The sequence below is a fragment of the Chinchilla lanigera genome, unplaced genomic scaffold (assembly GCF_000276665.1).
Source record: "Chinchilla lanigera isolate Chin_1 unplaced genomic scaffold, ChiLan1.0 scaffold00372, whole genome shotgun sequence".
Classification (NCBI taxonomy): Eukaryota; Metazoa; Chordata; class Mammalia; order Rodentia; family Chinchillidae; genus Chinchilla; species Chinchilla lanigera.
Window position 1 is genome coordinate 9,508 of NW_004955773.1, and position 13,718 is coordinate 23,225.

The following is a 13,718-nucleotide window of genomic DNA, read 5'->3' on the forward strand; positions in this document are numbered from 1 at the left end:
TCCCAGCACTTGGGGAGGCTGAGGCAGGACAATCATAGGTTCAAAATGAACCTGGACAATTTAGGGACTTAGTGAGACCCAATCTCAAAAATTTAAAAAACTCTGAAACGACAAGACGAAGCTCAGTGTGAGGGACCATACGGGAACGACAGGACAGCAAGGGCCCCCGCGACGCTGGCGTGTGACACACCTGTCCCAGTCCCTGCCCGTGGGAGCAGGCCTGGGAGGGCGGCCGGTGAGCGGCACCACGCCAGCTGCAGCGGCAGCTCTGACGGCAAGGGCCAAAGCACGACGTCAGGCCCAGCCAGGGCCCCCAACTCACCTGAGGGCCAGCGGCCCTCGGCTGCTCTGTCAGGAAGGCAGCGTGCGAGGAGAGCAGCCACTGTGCCACTGTGCGTGCTGGGCGGGGCGAGGGGGCAGGCAGGGGTCACCAGCGGCCACCGCCCCCTCACTGCGGAGCTGGGGGTGGAAGCCGGCCTCGCAGAGCAGGGAAACCGTTCCACCCTCATCGGCCCCCGCCAGGAGAAGCAGCAACCCGGTGACGGGGCCACGGGCCCTGGTGCCACAGGTGACAGCGCAGAGGGCGCCCCGGCTGCCGATCACCACATACCACCGTGCCTTAGCTGGTACCGAACCCTCACACCCCAGTGCTGCGCCTGTCTCTGGACCTCCTGAAGGCCGGACCTGGGGCTGCTGCACAGCTCGGCAGTGGGCTCACCTCGTGGCCGGAGCCTGGGTTCCGCCCCCAGCTCCGCAGAGATGAAGATCGGACAGCCGCATCCCCGAGCGCGGCCGGTATCTGAGAAAGCCACCCTGCTGAGCGTGACCGTGAGACCGCAGATCCAGCCCTCACGCGGAACCTGAGCGCCATGGACACAGCCCAGGGGTACGGGAGCAAAGCACTGAGGCAGGGGAGCGTGAGCAGCAACCAGGGCCCGACCTTGCCCCGTCCTACCCCTCTGCCTCGGCCTTGACAGCCTTGTGCACTTGCCCGACTCCCACCCAGAGCGGACTGAGTACGAGTCACGGGGGGAGATCTGCCAGCAGCCTCTAACCTCTGACAGCCACAAGAGCAGCCCGGGATGCCTCCCACAGGTCACCCGAAACACTCCACATAGGAAGCTGATTTCTTGGTTCAAAAAATGTACAAAGAGGGCTGGGCACGGTAGCGCACACCTGTAATCCCAGCACCTGAGAGGCTGAGGGAGGAGGATCACTGCAAGTTCGAGACCAGCCTGGGCTACAAAGTGAGCTCAAGGCCGGCCTGAACTGCATAGCGAGACCCTCTCTGAAAAAGACAAAAAAAAAAAAAGTACAGAGCCAGGCATAGTGTCATGGCCAGGGATCAAAGCTACTCAGGAGGCTGAGGCAGGAGGATTGCTTGAGTGCAGGAGTTTGTGGACAGCCTGGGCTACAAAGTGAGCTCAAGGCCGGCCTGAACTGCATAGCGAGACCCTCTCTGAAAAAGACAAAAAAAAAAAAAGTACAGAGCCAGGCATAGTGTCATGGCCAGGGATCAAAGCTACTCAGGAGGCTGAGGCAGGAGGATTGCTTGAGTGCAGGAGTTTGTGGACAGCCTGGGCTACAAAGTGAGATCCCTCAACCTAAAGACTACAAACCTTTTTTAAAAATGAGCTTTGTTTTCAATGTGACCGAACTGTAAAAGCCTTTTTTTCTCCCTCCACGTTTACCTACAAGTAAAGATTTCAAAAACCAAAGCAAACTAAAAAACTGTAGGATTTGGCCGTTTCACTTTAGCATAGAAACCAGGGGTCCCCTTCAAAGATACTTCTGAGCCGGACGTGGTGTTGCACCATGATCATAGTACTCAGGAGGCTGAAGCAGGACAACTACCTTGAGTTCAAGGCCAGCCTGGACTACAGTGACACCTTGTCTCAAACCAACAACAAACCACTCACGCGGCTATGTGTCGAGCACCCCCAAGGCCCCTTTATGTAACAAAGGCATTTGACGCAAAGCAGGTCTCTAACCGCCCCCCAGCCACCACCACCTGTCTGAGCTCCCCTCCTCGAAACCAGTGGCTCGCCAGGCAGGGCATCTAGCAGGTTCGTGACAGGTGGCCTAACCCGGCAAGTCCTGGGGTGACCTCAGCTGTAGAACCTAGTGGCCAGGCACACGGGGCGGCGGATGGGAGGGATCCGGAGGCCGCCCTGGGCTGTCCCCGGCAGCAGCCAGCACGCAACAGTCACGCAGCGCGTTGGCAGACGCTGCCTGAAAGGGTTTCTTCAAGCTCGTGGCGGACGCTTCTGCTCCAGTCCTCCCGTGATTGGTGCAAATCCGCACAATGTGGACGAAAAGGGAAGTTATTAAAAGCAAACCAAGGAACACCCGGGAGGACACCTGGGCGCAGGGCTCCCGAAGAGGCTGGCCGAGGAGGGGCTCCGCCGCGAGGGGATGGGCCGCTCCAGCTGCTCCCGCTCCTGGTCAGGGAGTCACTGTGGCGCACGCAGCCCATGCTGGGAGCTTCCGCCCCCAACAGCAGGGGCTTGCTGGGACACTTGCTGGTTTGCTCTAAAGCGCCCTTGAAGTCAGCGGGAACAGGAAGTGCAGACTCCACGCCTGGGCAGGTGATTCCAGTTCTGCCTCTGGGGCTCAGGAGCCAAAGAGCCTGCAAAAGTTAGAGCAAGCGTGACCGTGAGGACGAGGCAGTGCACGGAGACACTCGTCGATCTGCACGGCTGAAACTCAAATCATTTTCTGACTTTAAAAATAAATGTGGGTGCTTTCCACATGGGAACGCGTTCTACAACACCAAAACATTTACTCTAGTTATAAAAGTGACCGCTGAACCGTTTGCATAAAGCCTGGCATGGTGGCACATGTCTGTGATCCCAGCACTTGGGAGGCAGAAGCAGGAGGATCCTTTCGAGTTCAAGACCAGCCTGGGCTACAGAGTGAGTTCAGGGCCGGCCTGAACAACAAACACAGACTCTGCCTCAAAACAAAACAAAAGCTGGGTGTGGCGGCGCACGCCTATAATCCCAGCATTCGGGAGACAGAGGCAGGAGGATCCTTTCGAGTTCAAGACCAGCCTGGGCTACACAGTGAGTTCGGGGCCAGTCTGAACTGTATAGGGAGACCCTGTCTCAAAAAAGCAAAAACCAAAAAGCAGAACAAAAAAACATACCCAAAACAAAATAAAGCAACCACTTCCACCACACTGTACCACACTTGCATTGCAGGTAACCGCCCAGTGACTCCCAGGACCGCGAGTACGCAGGGCCAAAGCAACTGCGACGCCTCGTAGAAGGGACTTAAGCGTCTGTGCAGTCTGGGACCTGAAGGAGCGCTGGAGACACAGGGACCAAAGCACCTTTATGAGTCCGTGACACTTCAGCCAAGGGCGACTTCCACAGCAAGGGACCGACAAGCACTGCTCCAGTTCATTCGGTTCAGTTAAACGCACATGGGACAGCAAAGCCCTAGGGATGATACCACCGTCCACCAGGCCTGGGCCTGGGTCTCCACACTGTGACACAGCGCTGGGAGGACCTCGGAGCCAAACACACGGGCATGGGCCTTTCCATGCCACTCCTGTAGCAGTCTAGAAAGCTCAACCTGGCCTAAAAGAAAATGGCCAGTCTGAGGACTAACAGGTGCAGGGAGAATGGGTCTCCACACGCAGAAGGACAGGAGCTGGACCCGTACCTCACATCCACAAAAACTCAGGCCAGACATGGTGCCGCCAGCCTATAGTCCTGGCACTTGGGAGGCTGAGGCAGGAGGATCGACACAAGTTTGAGGCCAGCCTGGGCTACATAATGAGTTCAAGGCCAGCCTGAACTGCACAGCAAGACCCTGTCTCAAACAAACAAACAAACAAACAAACAAACAAGAAAGTTAATTTAGATGGACCAGAGGCCTACCTAGAACTAAAAACACCAAATCTCTTAGAAAATTGGGGTGTGTATCTTCCTGACCTTGGTCAGCTAATGATGTTTTAGGTGTAAGACCGAAAGTGCAAGTAACAAAAGAATAACCAGATAAATGGGACTTTTAGTAAAATTAACACTTTGATGCTTCAAGTAATGCCATCAAAAAGTAAAAAGATCGGCTGGGGGTGTAGGGTGTACCAGGCTCTAGTTTGAGTCCCCAGCACCACAGATAGAAAAGAAAACCCAGAAGGGGAGAAAACATTCACAAATCACACCCGATAAAGGACTAGGACCCAGAACAGGAATGGTTACAACCAAGTAATGGCCCAATTAAAAACGGGTAAAGGATCTGAACAGAGATTTCTCAAAAGGAGTTGTATAAATGGCCAATAATGTAAAACAATGTACACCATCATGAACTGCCAGGGAATGCAAATCAGAACCGTCACATGCCAGGGCAGCTATGATCAAAGGACTAACGTGGAGCCAAGCATGGTAGCGCATGCCTGTAATCCCAGCACAAAGGAGGATGAGGCAGGACGACCGTCATGAGTTCAAGGCCAGCCTGGGCTACAGAGTGAGTTCAAGGTTGGCCTGCACTGCACTGTAAGACTCTGTACCCAGACAACAACGACAGAAACACTAATGTGGGCATGGCAAGGCCACCTGTCTTCCTAGGATGCGGGAGGCTGAGGCAGGATGGCTGCATGGGAAGCCAGCCTGGGCTACAAAGTAAGTTCAAGGCCAGCCTGAACTGCTCAGTGAAACCATGTCTCAAAAGATTAAAAAAAAATAATAAAAATAAAACTTTTAAAAATACCTGATCGCCTTTAAAAAAAAAACTCACACTACGGATCGGAAAAGATGGAAATGGGAAGACAGTACGCCCAGGAAAGAGTGCAGCACGGCCCACTGCTCCGCAGAACAGCCTTTAGGCTCTTCCAAGTGACGCTGCGCGTGTATGTGAGCGCTTATACCCAACAAGTGAAAACCGCCCTCCTGGGAGAGAGCTTGTGCGTGAGCATTTCCATCAGTATTAGCCCCAAGAGCCAAGAGAGAGACCGCCCCACTCTCCAGCCACTGGCGGAGCGACACTAGGCCACCCACCCGGCTCCTGTCTCAGGGTCAGCCCAGGCCCGAGCCCAGCAGGCCACTCCCCACCCCCACTGCTTCGTGCTTCCTGACACTCCCACAGCAGCGCAGCTCACCCACTACAGAGGGCACAGGGAGCAGTAATTTCTCCGTCTCCGTCTCCTTCTCCCTCTCCGCAATCCTCCTGCCTCAGCCTCCCATGGTGCTGGAATTGCAGGCGTGCACTACCACACTCAGCTGCTCATTCAGCATTTACTCTGCTCTTGTTTTTTCTCTTTGCAGCACTGGGGAATGAACACAGGGCCTCTGCATTGACCTACACCCCCAGCCCTTTTTGAGACAGAGTCTTGCTATGTTGCTCAGGCTGGATTTGAACCTATCCTCCTGCCTCAGCCTCCAACAACGCTGTGCTGACAGGCAGATCCCAGCACACCCGGCTCCCTTATTCCACGTTCCGTGTGAGCAGCTCCTACTGAAGTCAGGCTACATGTGGCAGCACCCAATTTACTTTGCTTTGACAGCATCCCTCTCAGTGCCAGCATCATGAGAGCAGTTCACACGGCGTCCTGCGGCTTGGCGGACCTTGTTCGTGGATATCTGGGTGATTCCCAGTGCTTCAGTACACTGGGAAGCCCCCAGGGGAGACCCCTCTCTCACTGGGCATGGAGCCCAGGGCCGTCACCTAACAATCCCCCAAGCTTTATAATTTTTCCTTTTGAGGAAAAGAAACTGCTCAAAATGGAAGAAGCAACTGGGATGAAGGAAGGGAGAGGAAAAAGAAAGAAGAAGAGGGAAAAAATACATATATGTATACACGGGACAGCTGGGATAATGGTACTAATAGTATCGTGGGTTTATTGAAAGGAACTGTTAATGTATAACTGTTTGATCAACCTTGCCCTTGCATACCACTGTTAATATCCTATCACCTTGTTTTGAAATTCTGTATCATTTTTATTGTTCTCTAGGCTGCTTTGTTTATGTATTTGTTTTTGTTATTTTGGTTTTTTTTTCTTTTCTCTTTAAAATGAAAAACAAAATTGGTATGTACACACAAGGACAGCTGGGATAGGTGTATTGCTAACGTCTGTGCTTTATTGAAAGGAACAGTCAATGCTTAAAATTTTCTTCTTTCCTGACCAATTTTGCACACTTGAACCTGGTAATCAGAATGACTGATCCGAAAACAACAACATGCAGTGTAAGAACCACTACTGAACTCCTAGCGTCTTCTATGGTGAAGCTCTGTGTCATTTCCAGTGTTTTTTGTATTACTTGTTACTGTCTTCTGATCGATCAATCTTACATTCTTACGTCTGGTGGACTGAGCGACTTCGTTGAAGGTAACAGTATGTAAAGTACCAACCAGTGTTAACTCCTATCGTGTTGTTTTGAGGTCATGTATTGTTTTTGTTGTGTTTGTGTTGTTTTGATTTTGTCTTCATTGTCGTTTTGTAAGTTTTCTTATCTTTAAAATTTTAAAAAACTGACTTTTCCTTTACGAGCCGGGGTCTCACCGAGTTGCCTCCTCTTGCCTCAGCCTCCTGAGTGTGGGGGCTAACAGCCCTCTCCTGAGAGCCCTCGCTTGCCCACGGCCCCCGCGGAAGAGCGGGCCTCCCTCGGGTCTCTGCACACTCTGCAAAGGGCCAGAGTAGCATTCAGGCTCTGCAGGCCCGGGGCTCCCAGGAGCCGGGACAGAAGCACTGTGGAACAAAAGCAGCCGGAGCCACGGTGGCTTCACAACCACGGCTGGCCAAGAGCAGGCAGATCTGGCCCTACAGCCAGGAGCCCCGGGCCCCACGGCATGGGGGACACCCAAGTGGCCCAGTGGGGCTCCGCTCCCAGGCAGGAGAGCAGGATGCGGACGAGGCGCTAGGCGGGCCCCAGGAGTGTGCTGGGATGGCGGGGAGGGAGCCCGCCGGGCAGGACGGGCTGACGAAGCAGATGCACTGAACAGAGCGGACCACGGAGTGCTTCCTGCCCCGGACCTCAGCACGCTGTGCCTTCTCCAGCTCTGCGAGTGGCAGGCTCCTCACAGCCTCTCCCTCCCGGATCCAATCACACCGCCCTCTGGCCTTCCTTCCCCGGCCGCCTCTGCGACTGGGGACACTCTACAATGATCGCCAGTCTGCACTATTGTTTTTGAGACGGGGTCTTACTATGTAGTACAATGCGGCCTTGAACCATGTCGCCCAGAACCCTCCTGCCTCAGTCTCCTGAGTGCTGGATGTCAGGCGTGATGACCACACTTCCTCACAGTATTTATTCCAAGCCTGTTTACCACAGGTTGCAGGGTTTATTCACAGGTCTGGAAGGAAAAGCACTCTGTGGGGGTTTTTCAGCCTCCTGAGAAATGGTGGCCCTGAAAACAGCAATCAGGTCTTTCTTTTTGTCTTTTGAGACAGGCTCTCACTAGGTAGCCCAGGCTCATCCTGAATTCACTGTGTAGCACAGGTTGGCTTCAAACTCACGGCGATCCTCCTGCCTCAGCCTCACAAGTGCTGGGATTGCAGGCGCGCTACCACACCTGGCCAGAAATCAGTTCTCAGGACATTGCTGCCACTTCTAGCAAGGCTGCTGGGGGACCTGGCAGCATGCCAGAGAGGCACATCGTTTCCCCACCTCAGCAGACGCCACTACAGGCTCAGCCCCGCGGAGGGGGTGAGGGGACAGGGTCATAGGCTCAGGGCAGGCCCCAGCACAGAGGGACCTGGAGCACGCCGTTTCCAGCAGCTGTGCCCTGCCCACGGGTACCTCAGTGACAGGCAAACCCCGCTGGCCCCGAGCTCCTCACTCGAGGGGAGACTTCTTGTTTTGGAAGCAGAAGTGTGACACAAAAGCGCACCCCAAAAGCACAGACGACACTGAAGGGTCGGGGCTGGACTTACACAATCATGCAGAACATCATGAAGACATTCCAAAGGGCGATGAAGATCCGAAAGTATCGGAGGCTCAGTAAGAACTCCCGGATGTTGTCACCTGCAAGTCAAAAAGCACCTTGAGGGCAGAGCTAACATGCCCATGTCTCTGCTGCTGTGGGTCCCTGACTTCTACCCACAGGGGACCCACGGGTCCTGCTTCCTGACACCTGGCTTCTCTCTTGGGTCTCCTCAGCTCCCCAGCCCGGAACACATGGGCTGTGGCAGCCCCCGGCCAATCCCCTGACAGCACCAAGCCCGGAAACGCTGGCTGGCTCAGGGAGGGCCATGTGACTTGCGTCAGTCAGAGTCTGCCCCGAGATTCCCACCCACAATTACTGAGAAAAAAAATCTTTCCCTCATTTTTTCAGGGGTTTGCTAGGCTGGGAAGATGGAAGCTTGACACTCCTAAAAAGGATCAGAAAACTGCGGCCTACAGGCCAAATCGAGACCTTTCTGCCTATTTTTTTTTTCCTATAGTCTGTGAGCTAAAATGGTTTTACATCTTCAAATTTTAAAAAATTCAAAAAATGTTTCATGAGAGACAAAAATGATATAAAATACAAGTGTCTGTGTCTATGAATAAAGCTTTTTGTTGTTTTTTGAGACAGGGCCTCACCATGTAGTTCAGGCAGGCCTTGAACTCAGAGCGATCCTCCTGCCTCAGCCCCTCAGTGCTGGGATGACGGTGAGTAAAGCTTCACTGGCACACCCCACACCCACTTAGTTAATCCCTTCTCTGGCTGCCTCTGTGTGGTCACGGCAGAACTGAGCTCTTGCGCCACTGAGCTGAAAATATTTACCTTGTGGCCATTTAGAGAAGAATGTGTGCTGCCTGGGGCCATCCTTATACACAGGTCATCAGGACAAGGAAAAAGGAGAACTGAGAGCCGGCAAGGGTCAGATGGGGTTGTACTTTGTTCTTTTTGAGAAGGGGTAACTATTGAGGCTGGCCTTGAACTTGCGAGATCCTCCTAGAGCTGGGGTTACAGCTCACTGGTGACTGCTTGCCTAGTGTGTGCACGGGCCTGGGTTCCATCACCAGCACCACAAAGAAACAAAACACACAGAAAGCATCCCAGCCAGGCATGCTGGTGCACACCTGTCACCCCTGCATCTGGGAGGCTGAGGCAGGAGGATCCCAAGTTCAACCACAGGCCAGGCAACTTAGCAAAACCCTGTTGCAAAGTAAAGAGTTAAAAAAAAAAAGGGCTGGGGACGTACCTCAATGCAAAGGCCTGGGTGCTGGGTTCAATTCCCAGTACCATAAAGAGAAGGAAAAACATCCCGAATTTGAGCAGGTCAAACTAATACTATGTTTCGGAGATTCACACTGGTCTCTGATACCAAAAAACAAAACTCCCTGTAAAGGGAGGCAATCCGGTGCGTCAGGACTCCAGAGAGCCAGCAGCCCTGGAACCTCCCTCTAGGGCTTGAAGGCTCCAGAATGAGAAGAATGTCGGCGAGTCACCAGGTCCTACCTGAAGCATCACACGCAGCCCAGGCTGTCCGTGAGTGTAAGCTCTGGAACCTGCCAGCAACCCCACACCTGGGCCGCAGGTGAGATAAGCCGAGAGTTACCCAAGAGACAGGCTGGGCTGCGGGAGGGCGGGGTCCGGCACAGCCTTGATCTGGAATCAGAGACCCAGGTCTGTCCCTGGATGCTCAGAAGCACTGCTCAGCCTGGGGCAGTGACCACAGCTGTCCGGCCGTCAGGAGCTGGCCGCAAAAGTCCCTCATCTGGGGCAGTAGCCAAGGACAGGGTGCAGGGAGAAACGACCCGGCTCACAGTGCCCACAGTTCCGGCTCGAATGCAGGGCAGGGACTGACGCAAAAGAAGCTTACAGGCTGCCTCAAGCGGGACAGAAGATGACCACAACTGAGGCCCCGCCCCGCCCTCCTGCACCCAGCCCGGCCTGGTCCCAGCCCATCTGTGCCCGCTCACTCCTGGCAGGCACACCACAGTACTGAGCAGGCACAGCCATGAGGGAGGGCCAAGGGGTCGGGCAGGCATGGAGGGCGGGAGCAGGTACAGACTCCCAGCTGTGAGAGCCCAGGGAGAACACAGCCTGCCAGGAAATGGCAGATCCGCATGCCTCGGAGACTCCTGACCTACTGCATAGACTTCTGCCATCCCTGAGCCTTCCTACCCAGCCTTCCACCCATCTCAGCTCCGATTCACACACGTAAAGCACTAGTGCCTTCCCCAGCCTGGACGGCCAAGATATACCTGCTAGAAGGCTGGCTGGCTGAACAGACGGACCAACAGATAGACGAGTCGGATGGAGGAGTCGTCAGTGAAGGGATCAACGGATAGATGGATACACGGATGAGTGAACTCATGGGTGGATGAATCAACTGATGGCAAATCAATGGAGGGGTGTATGAATGGGTGAGTGGATGGGCTGATGGATGATGGGCAAATGGATGGATAGATGGATGGATACATGGGTGAATGGATGGGTGGATGGGTGGATGGGTAGATAGATAGATGGATAGATGGATAGATGGACAGATGGATGGATGGATGGGTGGATGGGTGGGTGGACGGGTGAACAGGTGGACGGGTGGGTGGATGGGTAGATGGGTAGATGGATAGTCAGTTGAGAGTACTAACTCTGGGGCCCAACATGGTAGCACCCACCTGTAATCTCAGCACTCAGGAAGCTGAGGCAGGAAGATTACTGAGTTTTAGGCCTGCCTGAACTACACAGAGACCTTGCATCCAAAAAAAAAAAAAAAGAAAGAAAGAAAAAGAAAAATGGAGAAAAAGAGTACAAACTCTGGGGTCAAACAATCCAGTTTCCAATCCTGTCACTGGTTTGCTGTGTGGCCATAGGAAGGTAGAGCCACATCTGAGCCTATTTCCTCACATGTAGAATAAGAAAAAAACTCTTACCTTTTATAGAGACCTGAAGTAGAACCAAACACAAGTAGGAAACACCTGCAGGGCAGCCACCCCTAGGGCAGCCGCCAAACAGAGGGGAGCTGCTAGGCCGTCCCCAAATCCCTGCTCAGCGTTCCCATCCGCCTCGGGCAACGCTCCAGCAGGGCACCCAGCGCCTGCTGCTACGCCACCTCCTCTGCCACGTGCTCCTTAACCTCCAGGGCTCCCCCACTGACAACACCTCCTCCGACCACTGTTCTTTACCTGGGAACCATTTCTCTCCTTCCAGGCAACATCTGCCTCACCCCACTCTATCCCAGCACCTATCAGAGTAGCGGGCAACGTAGCAGCTGTTCAATAAACATCTGATGACTGTTTCTGTGGTGCTGGGACTGAATCCAGGCCCTTGCACGTGGTAGGCAAGCACTCACCACTCAGCTGCACCGCAGCTGACAGATGAATGAAGGAATACAAGAGCTATGTGCTAAAGAGAAAAAAAAAAAAAAAGGCACTGCCGCTTCTCTTGGACTCAAAACACTCAAGTGATTAACCAACACGAAGTGAGTCCAGGGTCACTGGGTGGGTGAGATGATATAGTATGAAGGGGCCAGGCCAGGGTGAGGGGGGTTCACAGGCCCCGCCTTGGGAGAGCCCTGCATCTTAATCCCTCCCACTGGACGCCAAGGGATCCCCACAATCCCGAGTAGCAGAGGCGCTCTACCACCCAACTACACACAGCCTCAGCCCTTTTTATATTTTCAGACACAGTCTTGCTGAACTGTCACAGCAGGCCCTGAACTTGTGATCCTCCTGCCTCAGCCTCCCAGAATGCTGAGATTACAGGTGTGCACCATCACACCAGTCTCCACAATTTTTTAAAGAGCCAATTTAAAAATTTGATTTCTTTTTCTTTTTCTTTTTCTTTTTTTAAGACAGGGTCTCACTGTGCAGTTCAGGCTGGCCTTGAGCTCTCTTTGTATCCCAGGTTGGTTCTGAACTCACAACAATCCTCCTGCCTCAGCCTCCTGAGTGCTGGGATTACAGGCGTGCGCCACCACGCCCGGTGTAAAAATTTGATTCCTTAAGAAAAATCAGACATCTGAGCTCTTACCTAAAGTCTCCTGATTTATTCAAAATCTAACGTCGGTATCTAATTTACAGAACCACAAAAGCCAGCACGCTCTGAAAGCAACAGCCACTGGTGCGGCTGTTTGCTTATTCTTCCACCCACTTCACTTCGGGCCGTGTGGGAGGGGCAGACAGCAGCGGAGCCACGCACGCGGCAGAAGCGGCGCTCCACCAGCCCACCTCTCTCCAGTCCCCACTCGCGCACCATCGGTTCAAGAGAAAACCGGAAGCCCGGATAGCTAAGAAAGAAGGGTCCTCTCTCAGGAGCACTGTACAATTCCGGGGTCCAGAAAGGAGGCCTTACCTGTGCTGGGCTCCCTCGACTCCTCCCCGAAGCCCTGCGCGTCCTTCTTCTTCCTACAGCGGGAAGACAGCGTCCACTTTCACGGGGACGGACCCGACACCAGCGCAGCGGGCAGGGACCCCGGGCTCCAGCTCCAGCTGCAGCCCCGCGGCTGTCCCGCCTGCGAGCTCGGGCGGCCCTGGGCACCACCTGCCTTGCCCATCTCAGCCCGACCGACGCGGTGAACAGGGAACGCGGGCCGAGGGTCCGGCCAGGGCTGCCTCCTGGGAGGCGCCTGAGGCTTGGTGGGGATGGAAGCAGGTCGTCGGGGATGGGCATTTAAAAGGCCCGGGTGGCGCCGCGCGGAACGAGGCAACCGCAGGATGGGGGCGTGGCCAGAGGACCGACGACGACGCGGGGCGGGGCCTAGGTGGTGGGGCGGGGCTTACACTCGCGGGGGCGGGTCTACGAGTTCCCCGGGTGGACCCGCAACGCAGCGCGGCCTACTCACAGTTTAAAGTTGAGCACGGCCCCCGCGTTCATCAGCAGCGTCCTGCGGAGGGAGAATTACGTTTACTAAGTTCGTCCCCCGTCCTGTCTGGCTCCCCTTTCCCCCCGTCTGGTCCCCCAATTACCCGAACAGCAGGATGTCTCCGATCATCGTTACACCCGAAGCAGCCGTCAGGACCGGAAGCGGAAGTCCCCGGGAGGCCGGGAAAAGGAGCATCAGCCGACCAATCCTAAAACAACGGTGACGAGGCCCGGGCCAATGGAAGGCCAAAGCATGGGGGTTCCCGCACTCTGAGAGCCAGGAGAATGCGAGCGCCCCTCCTCGCCCGGGAGGCTTCGCGAGGCCTGGAAGAAAGGGCGGGGCAGGGCGTGACGTCGCCCGAGGGGCGGTGCTTCTGGGCCGCTGCCTTCTCGCGTCGGACCAGTGCCGCGCGGGCGTCAGGGTGCGAGTGCGGATCAGTACCGCTGCGTCTCTCGCTCTGAGACTCTGAGATTCGGGTTTCTAGAAAAGCGGAGCCCGGCCCCTTGAAGCGTCCAGCTGCGGTGTCCGGTGCGATAGGCTACCTGACACGGCGCTCCAACTGTGCGGACTCCAAACAAGGGGTCCCCCAGGCCACGCGGCAGGCGGGGTCCCCATTGCGGCCCCCAGAGGACGTGTGTCCTGATGCTGGGGGTTCCTGAGCGGGGCGTCTCGCTCAGCGCCACCGAGGACAGGGCCGGCGCCCACGCGGGCGGGCCCGGCGGGTGACGGGTGGCCTGATGGACACAGGTCCCTGCTGTCCGCGTCACGGGCTGAATGGGGCCGTGGTGACAGGCGTGCGACAGCCGCCTCCGGCTCCTCGGGCCCCCTCCCCCTCGAGGGGGTGGGGTCTATGGGGCGGGGCCTGGGAGTCGGGGGCGGGGCCTGGGCGGGCGCGCGGCGGGGGTTGGCAGCCTGCGCCTTGGGGGCGGAGACTTCGGAGCTAGGGGCGGGGTCTAGCGGGCCTGGGCGGGGCCTGGGCGGG

At 55.5% G+C, this 13,718-nt stretch overlaps 1 protein-coding gene across 1 annotated transcript; it reads right to left on the bottom strand.

The window, feature by feature from the left end:
• Positions 1–1,924: 1,924 nt before the first annotated feature.
• Positions 1,925–13,055, bottom strand: Smim7 (small integral membrane protein 7). Its single transcript, XM_005415106.2, has 5 exons — positions 12,840–13,055; positions 12,716–12,757; positions 12,226–12,278; positions 7,877–7,967; positions 1,925–2,629 (listed from the first exon to the last, which is right to left on the bottom strand). Exons 1-5 carry the CDS (start codon positions 12,929–12,931, stop codon positions 2,614–2,616), a joined length of 294 nt encoding a protein of 97 aa, XP_005415163.1. The 5' UTR covers positions 12,932–13,055; the 3' UTR covers positions 1,925–2,613.
• Between the last annotated feature and the right edge of the window lie 663 nt (positions 13,056–13,718).

Bases quoted from the DNA above. Each gene is read 5' to 3' on its own strand.
- Smim7 (XM_005415106.2), bottom strand. From the start codon at position 12,931: ATGCTCCTTTTCCCGGCCTCCCGGGGACTTCCGCTTCCGGTCCTGACG. The intron at 12,758-12,839 runs GTAATTGGGGGA...CTCCCTCCGCAG, and splicing joins GGAGACATCCTGCTGTTCGG to GACGCTGCTGATGAACGCGG. The intron at 12,279-12,715 runs GTGAGTAGGCCG...TTCCCGCTGTAG, and splicing joins GCCGTGCTCAACTTTAAACT to GAAGAAGAAGGACGCGCAGG.